This window comes from Bombina bombina, chromosome 4 (assembly GCF_027579735.1).
Source record: "Bombina bombina isolate aBomBom1 chromosome 4, aBomBom1.pri, whole genome shotgun sequence".
NCBI lineage: Eukaryota > Metazoa > Chordata > Amphibia > Anura > Bombinatoridae > Bombina > Bombina bombina.
In genome coordinates, this window is record NC_069502.1 from 234,091,986 (window position 1) to 234,113,459 (window position 21,474).

The 21,474-nt window shown below is 41.4% G+C and overlaps 1 protein-coding gene across 9 annotated transcripts in view; it reads left to right on the plus strand.

Annotated features, from left to right (window-relative positions):
* The window catches only part of TRIP12 (thyroid hormone receptor interactor 12), a 1,052,161-nt gene that overhangs the window by 940,434 nt on the left and 90,253 nt on the right, over positions 1–21,474 (plus strand). For all 9 annotated transcript variants that reach the window (XM_053709826.1, XM_053709829.1, XM_053709830.1 and 6 more), the window contains 2 exons: positions 19,869–20,033; positions 20,522–20,686. In XM_053709826.1, coding sequence (XP_053565801.1) covers positions 19,869–20,033; positions 20,522–20,686 — 330 coding nt within the window. The remainder of the gene's footprint in view (positions 1–19,868; positions 20,034–20,521; positions 20,687–21,474) is intronic.

Genomic DNA, 21,474 nt, shown 5'->3' on the forward strand with positions numbered 1-21,474 from the left:
CATAATAGACTCCTTGTCTATGAAGATTTTTCTGACAGAAGTCAGGAAATCAAAGATTATCGATACTTGCCGAGTCCTTCAGTCCACTCCTCGGCCGTCAGTGGCTCAGTGCATGGAGTTAATCAGGCTGATGGTAGCAGCAATGGACATCATCCTGTTTGCTCGGTTCCATCTCAGACCTCTGCAGTTAAGCATGCTCTGTCAATGGAACGGAGATTATGCAGACTTGTCTCCTCGAATACTACTGGGTCAGGAGACAAGGGATTCTCTCCAATGGTGGTTGTCTCTGGAGCATCTCTCCCAGGGAACTTGCTTTCGCAGACCATCTTAGGTGATTGTGACAACAGACACCAGCCTTCTAGAGTGGGGAGCAGTCTGGGGCTCTCTAAAAGCTCAGGGTGTTTGGTCTCGGTCAGAGTCTGTTCTTCCTATAAACATTCTGGAACTGAGAGCGATTTTCAATGCTCTTCTGGCCTGGCCCCAGTTAGCCGCAGTCCGGTTTATCCGGTTCCAGACGGACAACATAACTTCTGTGGCTTACATCAATCATCAGGGAGGAACGAGGAGTTCCTTAGTGATGACCGAAGTAACCAAAATAATCCAGTGGGCGGAAACACACTCTTGCTGTCTGTCGGTGATCCACATCCCAGGGGTGGACAATTGGGAGGCGGATTTCTTGATCAGGCAGACCTTTCATCCGGGGGAGTGGGAACTCCACCCGGAAGTGTTCTCCAGCTTGATTCTCAAGTGGGGTCAGCCGGAATTGGATCTCATGGCATCCTGACAGAATGCCAAACTCCCGAGATCGTCGAGGTCCATGGACCCCCAGGCGGAACTTATAGATGCTCTGGCGGTCCCTTGGACCTATAGTCTAGCATACCTGTTTCCTCCATTTGCTCTTCTTCCTCGAGTGATCGCTCGAATCAAACAGGAGAGGGCTTCGGTGATCCTCATAGCGCCGGCCTGGCCTCGCAGGATTTGGTATGCAGATCTGGTGGAGATGAAATCTCTACCACCTTGGAGACTTCCGTTGAGGAAGGACCTTCTGATTCAGGGGCCCTTCCTTCTCCAAAAGCTGACTGCTTGGAGATTGAAAGCTTAATTTTATCCAAGCGGGGGTTTTCTGATTCCTTCATAGAGACCATGATTCAGGCTCGTAAGCCTGTAACTAGAAGAATTTACCATAAGATCTGGCGTAAATATCTCTATTTGTGCGAATCCAAGGGCTACTCATGGAGTAGAGTTAGGATTCCTAGAATTTTATCCTTTCTCCAAGAGGGTTTGGAGAAGGGATTATCGACAAGTTCCCTAAAGGGCTAAATCTCGGCCTTATCTATTTTGTTACACAAACGTCTGGCGGATGTCCCAGATGTACAATCCTTGGTCAGGATCAGGTCTGGGTTCAAACCAGTTACTACTCCATGGAGTCTTAATTTAGTTCTCAAAGTTCTTCAAGGGGCTCCATTTGAGCCCATGCATTCTTTAGATATTAAGTTGCTATTTCTTCCGCTTAGAGTATCAGAGCTCTCGGCGTTACAGTTTCAGTCTCCTTATCTGATTTTCCTTTCAGGTAAGGTAGTTTTACGTACCAAATTAGGATTCCTTCCTAAAGTTGTTTCTGATCAGAACATTAATCAGGAGAATGTTGTTCCTTCCTTGTGTCCTAATCCTCCTCCTCAGAAGGAACGTCTTCTGCACAATTTGGATGAGGTCCGGTCTTTAAAGTTTTAACTGTAGTCGACTAAGGACTTTCGTCAGTCGTCTTCCTTGTTTGTGATTTTTTCAGGAAAACGTAAGGGACAGAAAGCTACGGCAACTTCTTTTTCTTTTTGGCTGAAGAGTATCATACGTTTTGCATATGAGACTGCTGGACAGCAGCCTCCTGAGAGAGTTACGGCTCATTCCACAAGGGCTGTTGCTTCCTCATGGGCATTCAAAAATGAAGTTTCTGTGGAACAGATTTGCAAGGCTGCAACTTGGTCCTCTCTTCACACTTTTTCTAAATTCTATAAATTTGACACTTTTTCCTCGGCTGAGGCCGCTTTTGGGAGAAAGGTTCTTCAAGCAGTGGTGCCTTCCGTTTAGGTGCCTTGTCTTGTCCCTCCCGTATCATCTGTGTATTCTAGCTTGGGTATTGAATCCCATTAGTAATTAAGATGATCCGTGGACTCATCGTGTCTTTAAAAAGAAAAGAAAATTTATGCTTACCTGATAAATTTATTTCTTTTTTGACACGATGAGTCCACGGCCCGCCCTGTTTTTGTAAGACAAGGTATTGGTTATTTTAAACTTCAGACACCTCTGCACCTTGGTTTTTCCTTTCTTTCCTTAACTTCGGCCGAATGACTGGAGTGGGAGGGAAGAGCTATTTAACAGCTTTGCTGTGGTGCTCTTTGCCGCCTCCTGCTGACCAGGAAGTGAATATCCCATTAGTAATTAAGGTGATCCGTGGACTCATCGTGTAAAAAAAGAAATAAATTTATCGTATTTTAAAAGCAGATAAGGTTTGTTCTGATTTTTCTAAGGGTCTTGCCTTAGCCCATGTCAGTCTCTTCAGTAGGACAGTGGTGGCTTTTAAGCAATTGGAAACTTGTGGGGTACAATCCTCACTGCGTTTTCCCAAAACATTTTGCTGCCCTATTTCGATAGCCTGAGTAAGTTTACTCAGTCTTTCTGTATTTCCACAGGTACATGTGAGGGATGGCATCCTCTCAAACCAAGTGAGCTGTCCTACTGCCGGACAGATAAATATTAAGGTAAGTGCCAGTTTTATTTTTCTATGTAAGCAGGGGAAAATTTGGCACTTATTCAGCAGAAACGCTCCAGGGGGCGTTTTTTTATTATTCCTGTCGGGGTGCAGGTTTTTATGGCAGTTTTTGCAGGCACTGTTAGTGTGAGGAGTTATTTATTTTATTGATGGCTCAGTGATCCGTTTTTAGTAACGGATTATGTACTTTTATTGGGGGTTTTATTGTTTGTTTTTAAGCCTGTTTTCAAGAAAGTTGTTTTTAAAAAAAATGGCTTTTTCTCAGCTCTGATGTCAGAGCTTTTTTTGGCGCTTTTCTTCACTACCTGTAGAGTGAGGTGCGCATATTTCAGATGGCTCTGCTGTTTAGATGTTTTCTTGCTGTTTTTGCTTCTCTGGAATCCGGATTGCAAATGGTATAGTTTTTTTTCCCTCTGTTTGCTGCGGGTTGCAGGACAGATAGGGCACCTCAGTAATTCTGCTGAGATGTAGAGTGTTGCCTGGGGTATATTTTCTTGATTTAAAGGCATTTATTTAAGAACGTTTTTTTGTTCTGTATTATATCCTTTGTTAAAAAATAATTTAAAAAAAAAAGTTTTAAAAAAAGTTAGTTTTTTTTATTTTGCTTCTTTTTTTGTATTATGGATCAAGAGGCTGTGCAGAATGTTACCTGTAGCTTATGTTTTGATGCCCAGGTGGAACCCCCAGTACCTTTTTGTTCTATTATAGAAATAGACTTTTTGACCCTGAGCTATCATTAGCTAAGGCGGATGCTGTTCAGGAGCCTCCTGTTTCAGATGTGCCGCAGCTGTCTCCTCAAGCGTCCCAATCCTATTCATCTGCACATGCAGTGCCCTGCATTTCCTCTCATGCTCCGTCTGGAGTTACTTTGCAAGATATTGCTGCCCAGGTATCCTCTGCGGTATCTTAGGCGCTGTCTGCTTTTCCCATGCTGCAGGGAAAACGCAAAAGGAAATTTAAAGAAACAGTAAGGTTTCTGATCCTGAAGTGGCTAATCAAAGTATTTCCTCTCAGAAGTCTGAGGATGATGATTCTGAGTGTGAAATCTCGGATTCAGGCAGTATAATTCCTTCTACTGATGCTGAAGTTGTGTCCTTCTGATTTAAGCTGGAACACCTCAGCTTGTTACTTAAGGAGGTTTTGGTTACTTTTGGCTTGACTCAGATTCTACTATCGTTGTTAACCCTAAGAAAAGGTGAACAAGTATTTTTATGTTCCCTCTGCGGTAGAGGTATTTATTTCATGTAATTGGCAAGAGTCCTTGAGCTAGTGACGTATGGGATATACAATCCTACCAGGAGGGGCAAAGTTTCCCAAACCTAAAAAATGCCTATAAATACACCCCTCACCACACCCACAATTCAGTTTTACAAACTTTGCCTCCTATGGAGGTGGTGAAGTAAGTTTGTGCTAAGATTTCTACATTGATATGCGCTTCTCAGTATTTTTTGAAGCCCGGTTCCTCTCAGAGTACAGTGAATGTCAGAGGGATGTGAAGGGAGTATTGAATGCAATGGTTTTTCTCACAGGAGATCTATTTCATAGGTTCTCTGTTATCGGTCGTAGAGATTCATCTCCTACCTCCCTTTTCAGATCGACGATATACTCTCATATATACCATTACCTCTACTGATAACTGTTTCAGTACTGGTTTGGCTATCTGCTATATGTGGATGGGTGTCTTTTTGGTAAGTATGTTTTTATTACTTAAGACACCTCAGCTATGGTTTGGCACTTAATGCATTAATATAAAGTTCTAAATATATGTATTGTACTTATATTTGCCATGATTCAGGTTTCAGTATATTTCCTTTTGCAGACTGTCAGTTTCATATTTGGGAAATGCATTTTTTTAGAAAAACTTATTTCTTACCTGGGGTATAGTCTTTTTTCAAATTGACTGACATTTTTAATTCGTGGGCAGAATTAGGCTCGCGAGGGCGCAAAATGGCAAACTATATTGCGTCATTTTTGGCGCAAAGTTACGCTCGATGACGCAAATTCGTCATTTCGGCGTCTTTGTTGACGCAGAGTCCTTTCACAAGGTTGCGTCTGTCATTTCCGGATGTTGTTAGCACCAAAACATTTTCTCTGTTTGTGCGTCATACTTGGCGCCAAATATTTTCATTATTTTAAACCCCATTCCTATATGCCTCTTGCCTTTTTTTTCTCTTTCAGAGGGCTATGCTGTTTGCATTTTTCCCCCATTCCTGAAACTGACATATAAGGAAATTGATAATTTTGCTTTATATGTTGTTTTTTCTCTTACATGTGCAAGATGTCTCATTCTGATCCTGTCTCAGAAGTCACTGTTGGAATCCTGCTAACTGATATCAGTTCTTCCAAAGCTAAGTACATTTGTTGTACTGCTGTGGTTTGTAATAAGTTGTCATGATAAACTTTTACATGCAGAGAACGTGTCTATCAGTAATAGTACATTGCCTGTTGTTGTTCTTTAAACTTCTAATGTACAAAATATACCTGTGAATTTATAACAATTTATTGCTGTTTTTATTCAGAAGGCTTTTGTCTGCCATCCCGCCTTCTAATAAATGTAAAGGTCTTTTTAAACTTCTCATAAGTTGATGAAATTTCAAATGACCGACAACATACTGAATTATCCTCCTCTGATGAGGATCTATCTGATTCAGAAGATCCTTCCTCAGATATTGACACTGAAAAATCTACTTATTTAATTAAAATTGAGTACATTCATTCTTTGTTGAAGAAGTGTTCATTATTGGATATTGAGGAGACTAGTCCTTTTGATATTAAAACTAGTGAGACAATTATTTTTTTCTCACGCATTCCAGCAAACCCAGTAAGGCTCAGGCTTCCTGAAGTGTGTTTCATGCCTAGAGTTATCTGGGGTAATCATGCCAGTTTCGTTTCACAAACAGGGTCTGGGGTTTTATTCAAATCTATTCATTGTCCGAAGATAGAAAATTAATTCAGATCAGTTTTATATCTAAAAAATATTGAATCGATATGTAAAAGTGCCAATTTTTCAAAATGGTGATTATAAGGTCTTTTCAAATATATGAAGGGCGTTTTTGGAGCTGAGGGACAAAGTTTATTTATCTAAAATCTATGATTGAAATAGTCGCAGATGAAATATTATGCTACCATGTATAGGTATATAAGGTATATAGGGACCTTATGTGTATAGGAGGCAATTTGTATAATAAATCATACTACTTGGTTTAAATAATAGATAGAATTTAATCAATATAAAAATACAAAAAAATCATAAATTCAATAAAAAGTATGTTGTGGCCACAACTTCTAAAATATGCTAGTAATATATCGATATAGACACTACTGTACTAATGAACCTAATCCATAAGATGATATTGTAACGCAATTCACATTTTGCAATATAATCACAACAATTCTGTGAGAATATAGATAGAAACAACACTAATAGTGAATCTATTCATTGTCCGAAGAAAGAAAATTCATTCAGATCAGTTTTATATCTAAAAAATATTGAATCGATATGTAAAAGTGCCAATTTTTCAAAATGGTGATTATAAGGTCTATTCTGCCTTTTGTTCAGCAAGGGCATTATGTGCCCACAATAGACTTAAAGGACGCATATCTTCATATTTTGATTCATCCAGATCACTATCAGTTTCTGAGATTCTCTTTTCTAGACAAGCATTACCAATTTGTCGCTCTTCCGTTTGGCCTAGCCACAGTTCCAGGAATCTTTTCAAAGGTTCTAGGTGCCCTTCTCTCTGTAATAAGAGAACGGGGTATTGTGGTGTTTCCTTATTTGGAGGATATTTTGGTACTAGCTCAGTCTTTACATTCTGCAGAATCTCACACAAATCAACTAGTGTTGTTTCTTCAGAGACATGGTTGGAGGATCAATTTACCAAAAAGTTCTTTGATTCCTCAGACAAGGGTCACCTTTTTAGGTTTCCACATAGATTCAGTGTCCATGACTCTGTCTTTAACAGACAAGAGACAATTAAAATTGGTTTCAGCTTGTCGGAACCTTCAGTCTCAATCGTCCCCTTCAGTGGCTATGTGCATGGAAGTTTTAGGTCTCATGACTGCAGCATTGGACGCGATCCCCTTTGTTCGTTTTTATATGAGGCCTCCAGCTTTGTATGCTGAATCAATGGTGCAGGGATTATACAAATATATCACAATTAATATCCTTAAATCCCAATGTTCAACTCTCTCTGACTTGGTGGTTAGATCACTATCGTATGATTCAGGGGGCCTCTTGTTCATCCAACCTGGGCCGTGATCACAACAGATGCAAGTATTTCAGGTTAAGGGGCTGTCTGGGGATCTCTGACAGCACAAGGGGTTTGGAAATCTCAAGAGGCGAGGTTACCAATCAATATTTTAGAACTCTGTGCTATTTTCAGGGCTCTTCAGGTTTGGCCCCTATTGAAGAGAGCCGTTCATTTGTTCTCAGAAAGACAATATCACAACTGTGGCATGTCAATCATCAGGGTGGGACTCACAGTCCCCAAGCTATGAAGAAGTATCTTGGATACTTGCTTGGGCGGATTCCAGCTCCTGTCTAATTTCTGTGGGTCATATCCCAGGTGTAGACAATTGGGAGGCGGATTATCTCAGCCGTCAGACTTTACATACGAGGAGTGGTCGCTCCATCCAGATGTGTTTTCTCAGATTGTTCAGATATGGGGACTTCCAGAAATAGATCTGATGGCTTCCCATCTAAACAGGAAACTTCCCAGGTACCTGTCCAAGTCCAGGGATCCTCAAGCAGAGGCAATGGATGCATTAGCAGATCCTTGGTGTTACCAACCTGCTTATATTTTTCCGCCTCCAAGATCATCAACAATCGTTTGTGCTGTTGGTAGCTCCAGCATGGCCTCACAGGTTTTGGTATGCGGATCTTGTTCGGATGTCCAGTTGCCAACCTTGGCCACTTCCATTAAGGCCAGACCTTTTGTCTCAAGGTCCGTTTTTCCATCAGGATCTCAAATCAATAAATTTGAAGGTATGGAAATTGAACGCCTAGTGCTTAGTCATAGAGGTTTCTCTGACTCGGTGATTAATTCTATGTTGCAGGCTCGTAAATCTGTTTCTAGGAAGATTTTTTATTGAGTTTGGAAGACCTATATTTCTCCAACATAGGTGTGTCCGGTCCACGGCGTCATCCTTACTTGTGGGATATTCTCTTCCCCAACAGGAAATGGCAAAGAGCCCAGCAAAGCTGGTCACATGATCCCTCCTAGGCTCCGCCTACCCCAGTCATTCTCTTTGCCGTTGTACAGGCAACATCTCCACGGAGATGGCTTAGTTTTTTAGTGTTTAACTGTAGTTTTTATTATTCAATCAAGAGTTTGTTATTTTAAAATAGTGCTGGTATGTACTATTTACTCAGAAACAGAAAAGAGATGAAGATTTCTGTTTGTATGAGGAAAATGATTTTAGCACCGTAACTAAAATCCATGGCTGTTCCACACAGGACTGTTGAGAGCAATTAACTTCAGTTGGGGGAACAGTGTGCAGTCTCTTGCTGCTTGAGGTATGACACATTCTAACAAGACGATGTAATGCTGGAAGCTGTCATTTTTCCCTATGGGATCCGGTAAGCCATGTTTATTACGATGGTAAATAAGGGCTTCATAAGGGCTTATTAAGAATGTAGACTTTTCTGGGCTAAATCGATTCATTTTTAAAACATATTTAGCCTTGAGGAATCATTTTATCTGGGTATATTGATATTATAATGTCGGCAGGCACTGTATTAGACACCTTATTTCTCTGGGGCTTTCCCAAAGCATAAGCAGAGCCTCATTTTCGCGCCGGTGTGGCGCACTTGTTTTTGAGAGGCATGGCATGCAGTCGCATGTGAGAGGAGCTCTGATACTTAGAAAAGGCTTTCTGAAGGCGTCATTTGGTATCGTATTCCCCTTTGGGTTTGGTTGGGTCTCAGCAAAGCAGATACCAGGGACTGTAAAGGGGTTAAAGTGTTAAAACGGCTCCGGTTCCGTTATTTTAAGGGTTAAAGCTTCCAAATTTGGTGTGCAATACTTTTAAGGCTTTAAGACACTGTGGTGAAAATTTGGTGAATTTTGTACAATTCCTTCATGTTTTTTCGCAATTGCAGTAATAAAGTGTGTTCAGTTTAAAATTTAAAGTGACAGTAACGGTTTTATTTTAAAACGTTTTTTGTACTTTATTATCAAGTTTATGCCTGTTTAACATGTCTGAACTACCAGATAGACTGTGTTCTGAATGTGGGGAAGCCAGAATTCCTGTTCATTTAAATAAATGTGATTTATGTGATAATGACAATGATGCCCAAGATGATTCCTCAAGTGAGGGGAGTAAGCATGGTACTGCATCATTCCCTCCTTCGTCTACACGAGTCTTGCCCACTCAGGAGGCCCCTAGTACATCTAGCGCGCCAATACTCCTTACTATGCAACAATTAACGGCTGTAATGGATAATTCTGTCAAAAACATTTTAGCCAAAATGAACCCTTGTCAGCGTAAGCGTGGCTGCTCTGTTTTAGTTACTGAAGAGCATGACGACGCTGATATTAATATCTCTGAAGGGCCCCTAACCCAATCTGAGGGGGCCAGGGAGGTTTTGTCTGAGGGAGAAATTACTGATTCAGGGAACATTTCTCAACAGGCTGAACCTGATGTAATTGCATTTAAATTTAAGTTGGAACATCTCCGCATTCTGCTTAAGGAGGTATTATCCACTCTGGATGATTGTGAAAAGTTGGTCATCCCAGAGAAACTATGTAAAATGGACAAGTTCCTAGAGGTGCCGGAGCTCCCAGAAGCTTTTCCTATACCCAAGCGGGTGGCGGACATTGTTAATAAAGAATGGGAAAGGCCCGGTATTCCTTTCGTCCCTCCCCCCATATTTAAAAAATTGTTTCCTATGGTCGACCCCAGAAAGGACTTATGGCAGACAGTCCCCAAGGTCGAGGGAGCGATTTCTACTTTAAACAAACGCACCACTATACCCATAGAGGATAGTTGTGCTTTCAAAGATCCTATGGATAAAAAATTAGAAGGTTTGCTTAAAAAGATGTTTGTTCAGCAGGGTTACCTTCTACAACCAATTTCATGCATTGTCCCTGTCACTACAGCCGCATGTTTCTGGTTTGATGAGCTGATAAAGGCGCTCGATAGTGATTCTCCTCCTTATGAGGAGATTATGGACAGAATCAATGCTCTCAAATTGGCTAATTCTTTCACCCTAGACGCCACTTTGCAATTGGCTAGGTTAGCGGCTAAGAATTCTGGGTTTGCTATTGTGGCGCGCAGAGCGCTTTGGTTGAAATCTTGGTCGGCTGATGCGTCTTCCAAGAACAAGCTACTAAACATTCCTTTCAAGGGGAAAACGCTGTTTGGCCCTGACTTGAAAGAGATTATCTCGGATATCACTGGGGGTAAGGGCCACGCCCTTCCTCAGGATCGGCCTTTCAAGGCGAAAAATAGACCTAATTTTCGTCCCTTTCGTAAAAACGGACCAGCCCAAAGTGCTACGTCCTCTAAGCAAGAGGGTAATACTTCTCAAGCCAAGCCAGCTTGGAGACCAATGCACGGCTGGAACAAGGGAAAGCAGGCCAAGAAGCCTGCCACTGCTACCAAGACAGCATGAAATATTAGCCCCCGATCCGGGACCGGATCTGATGGGGGGCAGACTCTCTCTCTTCGCTCAGGCTTGGGCAAGAGATGTTCTGGATCCTTGGGCGCTAGAAATAGTCTCCCAGGGTTATCTCCTGGAATTCAAGGGACTTCCCCCAAGGGGGAGGTTCCACAGGTCTCAGTTGTCTTCAGACCACATAAAAAGACAGGCGTTCTTACATTGTGTAGAAGACCTGTTAAAAATGGGAGTGATTCATCCTGTTCCAATAAGAGAACAAGGGATGGGGTTCTACTCCAATCTGTTCATAGTTCCCAAAAAAGAGGGAACGTTCAGACCAATCTTAGATCTCAAGATCTTAAACAAGTTTCTCAAGGTTCCATCTTTCAAGATGGAAACCATTCGAACTATTCTTCCTTCCATCCAGGAGGGTCAATTCATGACCACGGTGGATTTAAAGGATGCGTATCTACATATTCCTATCCACAAGGAACATCATCGGTTCCTAAGGTTTGCATTCCTGGACAAACATTACCAGTTCGTGGCGCTTCCTTTCGGATTAGCCACTGCTCCAAGGATTTTCACAAAGGTACTAGGGTCCCTTCTAGCGGTGCTAAGACCAAGGGGCATTGCAGTAGTACCTTACCTGGACGACATTCTGATTCAAGCGTCGTCCCTTCCTCAAGCAAAGGCTCACACGGACATTGTCCTGGCCTTTCTCAGATCTCACGGCTGGAAAGTGAACGTGGAAAAGAGTTCTCTATCCCCGTCAACAAGGGTTCCCTTCTTGGGAACAATTATAGACTCCTTAGAAATGAGGATCTTTCTAACAGAGGCCAGAAAAACAAAACTTCTAGACTCTTGTCGGATACTTCATTCCGTTCCTCTTCCTTCCATAGCTCAGTGCATGGAAGTGATCGGGTTGATGGTAGCGGCGATGGACATAGTTCCTTTTGAGCGCATTCATCTAAGACCATTACAACTGTGCATGCTCAGTCAGTGGAATGGGGACTATACAGACTTGTCTCCGAAGATACAAGTAAATCAGAGGACCAGAGACTCACTCCGTTGGTGGCTGTCCCTGGACAATCTGTCTCAAGGGATGACGTTCCGCAGACCAGAGTGGGTCATTGTCACGACCGACGCCAGTCTGATGGGCTGGGGCGCGGTCTGGGGATCCCTGAAAGCTCAGGGTCTTTGGTCTCGGGAAGAATCTCTTCTACCGATAAATATTCTGGAACTGAGAGCGATATTCAATGCTCTCAAGGCCTGGCCTCGGCTAGCGAGGACCAAGTTCATACGGTTTCAATCAGACAACATGACAACTGTTGCGTACATCAACCATCAGGGGGGAACAAGGAGTTCCCTAGCGATGGAAGAAGTGACCAAAATCATTCTATGGGCGGAGTCTCACTCCTGCCACCTGTCTGCTTTCCACATCCCAGGAGTGGAAAATTGGGAAGCGGATTTTCTGAGTCGTCAGACATTGCATCCGGGGGAGTGGGAACTCCATCCGGAAATCTTTGCCCAAGTCACTCACCTGTGGGGCATTCCAGACATGGATCTGATGGCCTCTCGTCAGAACTTCAAAGTTCCTTGCTACGGGGCCAGATCCAGGGATCCCAAGGCGGCTCTAGTGGATGCACTAGTAGCACCTTGGACCTTCAAACTAGCTTATGTGTTCCCGCCATTTCCTCTCATCCCCAGGCTGGTAGCCAGGATCAATCAGGAGAGGGCGTCGGTGATCTTAATAGCTCCTGCGTGGCCACGCAGGACTTGGTATGCAGATCTGGTGAATATGTCATCGGCTCCACCTTGGAAGCTACCTTTGAGACGAGACCTTCTTGTTCAGGGTCCGTTCGAACATCCGAATCTGGTTTCACTCCAGCTGACTGCTTGGAGATTGAACGCTTGATTTTATCGAAGCGAGGATTCTCAGATTCTGTTATCGATACTCTTGTTCAGGCCAGAAAGCCTGTAACTAGAAAGATTTACCACAAAATTTGGAAAAAATATATCTGTTGGTGTGAATCTAAAGGATTCCCTTGGGATAAGGTTAAGATTCCTAGGATTCTATCCTTCCTTCAAGAAGGATTGGAAAAAGGATTATCTGCAAGTTCCCTGAAGGGACAGATTTCTGCCTTGTCGGTATTACTCCACAAAAAGCTGGCAGCTGTGCCAGATGTTCAAGCCTTTGTTCAGGCTCTGGTTAGAATCAAGCCTGTTTACAAACCTTTGACTCCTCCTTGGAGTCTCAATTTAGTTCTTTCAGTTCTTCAGGGGGTTCCGTTTGAACCCTTACATTCCGTTGATATTAAGTTATTATCTTGGAAAGTTTTGTTTTTAGTTGCGATTTCTTCTGCTAGAAGAGTCTCAGAATTATCTGCTCTGCAGTGTTCTCCTCCTTATCTGGTGTTCCATGCAGATAAGGTGGTTTTACGTACTAAACCTGGTTTTCTTCCAAAAGTTGTTTCTAACAAAAACATTAACCAGGAGATTATCGTACCTTCTCTGTGTCCGAAACCAGTTTCAAAGAAGGAACGTTTGTTGCACAATTTGGATGTTGTTCGCGCTCTAAAATTCTATTTAGATGCTACTAAGGATTTTAGACAAACATCTTCCTTGTTTGTTGTTTATTCAGGTAAAAGGAGAGGTCAAAAAGCAACTTCTGCCTCTCTCTCTTTTTGGATTAAAAGCATCATCAGATTGGCTTACGAGACTGCCGGACGGCAGCCTCCCGAAAGAATCACAGCTCATTCCACTAGGGCTGTGGCTTCCACATGGGCCTTCAAGAACGAGGCTTCTGTTGATCAGATATGTAGGGCAGCGACTTGGTCTTCACTGCACACTTTTACCAAATTTTACAAGTTTGATACTTTTGCTTCTTCTGAGGCTATTTTTGGGAGAAAGGTTTTGCAAGCCGTGGTGCCTTCCATTTAGGTGACCTGATTTGCTCCCTCCCTTCATCCGTGTCCTAAAGCTTTGGTATTGGTTCCCACAAGTAAGGATGACGCCGTGGACCGGACACACCTATGTTGGAGAAAACAGAATTTATGTTTACCTGATAAATTTCTTTCTCCAACGGTGTGTCCGGTCCACGGCCCGCCCTGGTTTTTTAATCAGGTCTGATAATTTATTTTCTTTAACTACAGTCACCACGGTACCATATGGTTTCTCCTATGCAAATATTCCTCCTTAACGTCGGTCGAATGACTGGGGTAGGCGGAGCCTAGGAGGGATCATGTGACCAGCTTTGCTGGGCTCTTTGCCATTTCCTGTTGGGGAAGAGAATATCCCACAAGTAAGGATGACGCCGTGGACCGGACACACCGTTGGAGAAAGAAATTTATCAGGTAAACATAAATTCTGTTTTCGTGGTGTTCTTCTCATAAATTTTCCTGGCATTCTTTTAGAATTCCTAGAATTTTACAGTTTCTTCAGGATGGTTTGGATAAAGGTTTGTCTGCAAGTTCCTTGAAATGACAGATCTTGGCTCTTTCTGTTTAATTTCACAGAAAAATTGCTAAGCTTCCGGATATTCACTGTTTCGTACAGGCTTTGGTCTGTATCAAGCCTGTCATTAAATCAATCTCTCCTCCTTGGAGTCTTAATTTGGTTTTAAAGGCTTTACAGGCTCCACCATTTGAGCCTATGCATTTTTTGGACATTAAACTACTTTCTTGGAAAGTGTTGTTCCTTTTGACCATCTCTTCTGCTAAAAGAATTTCTGAATTGTCTGCCCTTTCTTGTGAATCTCCTTTTTTGATTTTTCATCAGGATAAGGCAGTTTTGCGGACTTCAATTTAAATTTCTTCCTACGGTTGTGAATTCTGTCAACATTAATAGAGAAATTGTTGTCCCTTCTTTGTATCCTAATCCTAAGAATTCTTTGGAAAAATCCTTACATTATTTGGATGTGGTTAGAGCTTTGAAATATTATGTTGACGCTACTAAAGATTTCAGGAAGACTTCTAGTCTATTTGTTATCTTTTCTGGTTCAAGGAAAGGTCAGAAGGCTTCTGCCATTTCCTTGGCATCCTGGTTAAGTATTCATTAGGCTTATTTAGAGTCGGGCCAGGCCCCGCCTCAGAGAATTTCTGCTCATTCTACTAGATCAGTCTCCACTTCGTGGGCATTTAAGAATGAAGCTTCATTTGATCAGATTTGCAAAGCAGCGACTTGGTCTTCTTTGCATACATTTACTAAATTCTACCGTTTTGATGTACAGGTGGCCCTCGTTTTACAACGGTTCAATTTACACCATTTCAGAAAACCAAACTTTTTTTCCAGTCATGTGACTGCTATTGAAAAGCATTGAGAAGCAGTGCATTTATTAAAAAAGCCAGTAGGTGGAGCTGTCCGCTTGTGTTGCAGCAAAGCCAAGCAAGCTGAAATTAATCAGTTTAACCAGACCTGAGCTATCGAGCAGATTTCAAAGGAACAAGATCTTCCTGTCTATAAATCAGTCCAGATTAGAATGCATAGTAAGAACTGTTTCCAGAAAAATGCAAGTGAAGTCTGTGTTGTGTGATTATTTTATTAGGTTTATAATGCTGTTTAGCATTTAAAGTCTTAATTTCAAAGCTTTAAAAATAATGTATTGGGTTTTACTTATGACAATTTTGAGAGGGGCCCGGAACCTATCTCCCTCACTTCCCATTGACTTACATTATAAACTGGTTTTCAATTTACAACGGTTTACATTTACAACCATTCCTTCTGGAACCTAACCCCGGCGTAAACTGAGGGCTACCTGTATTTGCTTCTTCAGAAGCAGTTTTTGGTAGAAAAGTTCTTCAGGCAGCTGTTTCAGTTTGATTCCTCTGCTTATGATTAAGTTTTTTCTTTTCTTCATGAGAATAACTTATATTTTGGGTTGTGGATTAATTTTCAGCAGGAAATGGCTGTTATTATTTTATCCCTCCCTCTCTAGTGACTCTTCCGTGCAGTTCCACATCTTGGGTATTGCTATCCCATACGTCACTAGCTCATGGACTCTTGCCAATTACATGAAAGAAAACATAATTTATGTAAGAACTTACCTGATAAATTCATTTCTTTCATATTGGCAAGAGTCCATGAGGCCCACCCTTTTTATGGTGGTTATGATTTTTTTGTATAAAGCACAATTATTTCCAAATTCCTTTGTTGATGCTTTAAACTCCTTTCTTTTATCACCCCACTACTTGGCTATTCGTTAAACTGAATTGTGGGTGTGGTGAGGGGTGTATTTATAGGCATTTTGAGGTTTGGGAAACTTTGCCCCTCCTGGTAGGATTGTAAATCCCATACGTCACTAGCTCATGGACTTCTGCCAATATGAAAGAAATTAATTTATCAGGTAAGTTCTTACATAAATTGTGTTTTCTTTCATGTAATTGTTTTCCTGTTCCAGACCGTGCTTCTGAGATTATTGCACGGGAGTGGGAGAGACCTGGTATTCCTTTGTCTATATCTATTTTTAAGAAAATGTTTCCTATAGCTGACTTTATTAAGGAGTCATGGCAAACGGTTACTAAGGTGGAAGGAGCTATTTCCACTTTGGCTAAGAGGACCACTATTCCCATAGAGGATAGTTGTTCTTTTCAGGATCCAATGGATAAGATATTGGAGGCATTATTAAAGAAAAGTTATGTTATGTTATGTTATGCTCTTCCAAGCAGGAACTATCAAAGTCTTCCTGGAAGTCTGGTCAGTCTTGGAACAAGGCGAAACAGTCTCAGGAACACCTCTCCCAGGGAACTTGCTTTTGCAGACATTCCTGGGTGATTGTGACCACAGATGCCAGCCTTCTAGGTTGGGGAGCAATTTGGGGGTCATTGAAGACTCAGGGTCTTTGGACTTGGGAGGAGTCAGTACTCCCTATAAACATTCTAGAACTGAGTGTGATTTTCAATGCTCTACTGGCGTGGCCTCAGTTAGCCTTAGCCCGATTTATCAAGTTCCAGTCGGACAACATAACATCGGTGGCGTACATCAACCACCAGGGGGGAGCTCCGGAGTTCCTTGGCCATGACAGAGGTGGCCCAGATAATCCAGTGTGCGAAGTCTCACAACTGTTGCCTTTCTGTAATCCACATCCCAGGAGTGGATAATTGGGAGGCGGATTTTCTGAGTCGACAGACCTTTCATCTGGGGGAGTGGGAACTCCATCCGGAAGTATTTTCCAGTTTAATCCTCAATTGGGGGCAGCCAGAACTGGATCTCATGACTTCTCGGCAGAATGCCAAGCTTCTGAGGTACGGTTTGAGGTCAAGGGATCCACAGGCTTTCTTGATAGATGCGCTGGCGCTTCCTTGGAATTTCAGTCTAGCATATATATTTCCTCCGTTCGCTCTCCTGCTGAGTCATTGCTCGGATTAAGCAGGAGAGGGCGTTGGTGATTCTCATAGCACCGGCATGTCCTCGCAGGATCTGGTATGCAGATCTAGTGGAAATGTCTCTACCTTCATGGAGACTCCCTCTGAGAAAGGACCTTCTACTTCAGGGTCCCTTTCTTCATCAAAATCTCATTTCTCTGAAGCTGACTGCTTGGAGATTGAACGCTTGATTTTATCTAAGCGTGGGTTTTCAGAGTCGGTCATTGAGACCATGATTCAGGCTCATAAGCCTGTGACAAGAAAGATTTAATCACTGCTCATTCCACGAGGGCTGTTTCTTCTTCGGCATTTTACAAATTAAGCTTCTGTGGAACAGATTTGCAAGACTGCAACTTGGTCCTCCTTTTTTTTTTCAAGTTTTATAAATTTGATACTTTTCCCTCTGCTGAGGCCTCTTTTGGGAGAAGGGTTCTTCAGGCAGTGGTGCCTTCTGTTTAGGTCTGCCTGTCTTGTCGCTTCCCTTATCATCTGTGTCCTCTAGCTTGGGTATTGATTCCTGATGATAAATGTATTTCTTTCCACATATGGTGAGTCCACGGCCCACCCTTTATTTAAAGGGACAGTCAACACCAGATTTTTTTGTTATATAAAAAGAAAGATAATCCCTTTATTACCCATTCCCCAGTTTTGCATAACCAACACTGTTATAGAAAAACACTTTTTATCTCTGTGATTAGCTTGTATCTAAGCCTCTGCAAACTACCCCCTTATTTCAGTTCTTTTGACAGACTTGCATTTTAGCCAATCAGTGCTCACTCCAGGGTAAATTGACGTGCATGAGCTTAATGTTATCTATATGAAACACATGAACTAATGCCCTCTAGTGGTCAAAATGCATTCAGATAAGAGACGGTCTTCAAGGTCTAAGAAATTTAGCATATGAACCTCCTAGGTTTAGCTTTCAACTAAGAATACCAAGAGAACAAAGCAAAATTGGTGATAAAAGTAAATTCTAAAGTTGTTTAAAATTAAATTTCCTATTTAAATCATGAGGGTTTTTTTGTACTTGACTGTCCCTTTTAGACAGTTATTTTTTCTAAAACCTCAGGCACCTCTACACTTTTGTGTTATCTTCTTTTTCCATTTTTCCTTCGGCTAAATGACTGTGGATTATGGGTAAGGGAAGTGACATATATTGCAGCTTTGCTGTAGTGCTCTTTGCCGCCTCCTGCTGACCAGGAGTGATATTCCCACTAGTAATTGATGATTCCGTGGACTCACCATATCCGGAAAGAAAGACATTTATCAGGTAAGCATAAATTATGTTTCTTCTAAAGATATCTCCCCAAAAAGCTTGGAAATCAATGTTCCTGACTGTATATTTTACTAAACTTTTGAAAAACATGTAATTTGCCGGGCCCAATGGTTTACATTTTCAAAGCTTTGAGTGTCTTTTTTTAATAGTGTTAATGCATTGGTATTAAAGTGAATGGGGAGGAAGTCATCAACTTCCACTACATTTTTAGAATTAAATTACAAAATCCTTACTTGGTGGCATCTAACCCCAGCCCACTTAAAACACCTCTATTCTATGCCAGGTCATTGGGTGGGGGATGTTAAGAGGTCGGAACAATAGTGCATGCCTGGTGTTATTGTACTAAATTGCTCCATTCTGGACTTTGGTTGATACATTTTTATGTTTATTGCTAGTTCTGCTTTCATTTTACACCTTGCCACAGGCCTTTAAAGTTAAAACCTAAATTCCATTGCAGAATAAAGGCTCTGACACTCTGCAATCGGAGCGGCGCACAGTGTGTAAATGCGGATGTGCGCGCTCAGTGTGTCCTGCCTTTTCATCTCTGAGCACTCTGCTGCATCAGGTCGCGTAGTTGAGCATTCAGAGATGAAATATCTGAGCTTCAGAAGCGAAGCAGCTGCTTCGCCTCGCGCCGCATCGCTTGCAGTGTGTCACAGCCCTAAGTCTCAGGCTGACGCAATTTGTGTCAAAGGAAGAAATGTTGTACCAGACAATGCAGGAGTGGTTAGACCACATCTCAGAAACCTTGACCCTTGAGTATAAAGCTATTTTAGGTTAAATAAGCTGATTACAATACAATTTTATTGTGAAGCCCCTCAAAACACTATTGCAAACTATGCTGTTGTCCTAGGTGACAGGGTGTTGAGAGATTATTGTGGGACAGACTGGATGACTTTTTGGTAAAGTGGTATTGGGAGCAGGGAGAGGCAAATTTAGTTTCGTCACCCTCCTCTTCTCTTGCACCCCCCCCCCCCTTTTTTTTTTTCTTTTTTTTATTTAAATACCTTTCTTCGCAGGCATCCTTCCATGTCCCATCTCCCACCTTCTTCTTGTTTTCCCTCCCAATTATTCCTGCTTTTCCCAGGTCTATACTTTTCTTCTCATCTTTATGCCTACATAACCTTCTTGACCCACTTGGTATATATCGTAATAATAGGTCAAAATTATGAACCTAATATGAAACACTAAAATTTTCAAAGGTAATACAAATTGTTATATAAGGAACTGATGGCAGTGAAAGATGCTGGTGTGCACTCTTACTTCTACTCCTCAAAATAAGTTTGGCGTTGGACTAAGCAAAATCTAAATTCTTCCATCTGTGAACATTGATGAGTTCTTTACTTATATTTTACTGTTACATTTGCTGAGTGTACAAGCATGTATTTTAATAGTGTGCCTATTTTTATGTAATTCTCAATCTTTAAAACTTTAATGAAAATGATTTGGTTGGAAAAAGTGAAACGTATGTAAGCAATATATCATTCGTTTTTATCACACAGATTTTCTGCACTGTTCCATGAACAGTAAAGGGTCAACTAGGGCCCATTAGCTGTTAACCCTAACAGTTTATCTCCTTTGTATTGTAAGAGTTTAATCTGTTTTTCATTCTCTTATACAGTCATTAAAACATGTTTAGGCTATGGGAAATTGAAACTTCCTTGTCAATTTTATTTAGAAACCTGACCCCGGGGTATTAAAGTCTTTCCACCCTTATTTGACGATGCATACAATGTTCGCAGTCCATGTAGTCACTCTATAAAGGATGTAATCAGCTAAACGTGGAAAAATATTTTTACCTCCTATTTGTAGAAGGTGATTTTATTTTTTTAATATCCTTAACTAATATATTACTTTCCACAGGTGGACATTCCTCTGGGACTTCCTTTCTACAAGTGGATGTTGCGGCAGGAAACTTCTCTAGCCTCCCATGATTTGGGAAGTATAGACCCTGTTGTAGCCAAGTCTGTGCAACACCTTGAAGACATTGTGAGACAGAAGAAGCGGCTGGAGCAGGACAAAGGACAGGTAACACCACAAGGGCTTGAGTGATACAGTGTTGGGGCTGGTGGAGAGGAGTGAGAAGAGGCTGCATTTTACATTCTTGTAACTTCTGCTTAGCACATACATAAGTAGATCTCGCACACACATTCATAAAGGGTAGACACTGTTTCACTAAAGCATGGGCAGCCCAGCTGTACTTTGCAAATGTGGGTATTGCAATGCTTAGCAGGACAAGGATGATGGGCTTTTACATGTAAATCTCTAAATTTGAAGCATCATAATCAATCTAGTAGCACTAAAAGCAATGCTTTTCTTTACTTTAAAAAAGATGTCATATATATTATCATACCGCTAGCCATTCTAAGCAAAGTCAGGCAAAAGTTACTAGTCTACTTCATTTTAAATATAGAAAGAAGTTCAATTTCATACTTATTCAGTGAAATTTCCTACTTGTGGGAATTTCCAACCCTTCATATGCCATATTAAATAACAAATCATTAACATCCTTGTAGACCAAAGAGAGCCTACAATTTGCACTTGAGAGCTTGAACATGAATGGCTGTTCCGTAGAAGACCTAGGTTTGGACTTTACGCTGCCAGGATTCCCAAATATTGAGCTTAAAAAGGGAGGAAAGGATGTTCCTGTCACCATCCACAATTTGGAAGAGTATGTGAGAGTAAGTACTGTTTACAAATCATAATTTTATTACCTTATGTTCAACTTTCCTGTGTCTGTTTTCCACTTGTGATAAGATGATACCAATTTAATTTTCTCTTGTTAAGTGTATCCAGTCCACGGATCATCCATTACTTGTGGGATATTCTTCTTCCCAACAGGAAGTTGCAAAAGGATCACCCACAGCAGAGCTGCTATATAGCTCCTCCCCTAACTGTCATATCCAGTCATTTTCTTGCAAGCCTCAACCAAGATGGAGGTTGTAAGAGGAGTGTGGTGTTTTATACTTAGTTTATTCTTCAATCAAAAGTTTGTTATTTTTAAATGGTGCCGGAGTGTACTGTTTATCTCAGGCAGTATTTAGAAGAAGAATCTGCCTGCGTTTTCTATGATCTTAGCAGAAGTAACTAAGATCCATGGCTGTTCTCACATATTCTGAGGAGTGAGGTAACTTCAGAGAGGGAATGGCGTGCAGGTTTTCCTGCAATAAGGTATGTGCAGTTAATATTTTTCTAGGGATGGAATTTGCTAGAAAATGCTGCTGATACCGAACTAATGTAAGTAAAGCCTTAAATGCAGTGATTGCGACTGGTATCAGGCTTATTAATAGAGATACATACTCTTATAAAAATGTAATATAAAATGTTTGCTGGAATGTTTAATCGTTTTTATATGTATTTGGTGATAAAACTTATTGGGGCCTAGTTTTTTTCCGCATGGCTGGCTTGAATTTTGCCTCGTAACAGTTTCCTAAGGCTTTCCACTGTTGTAATATGAGTGGGAAGGGCC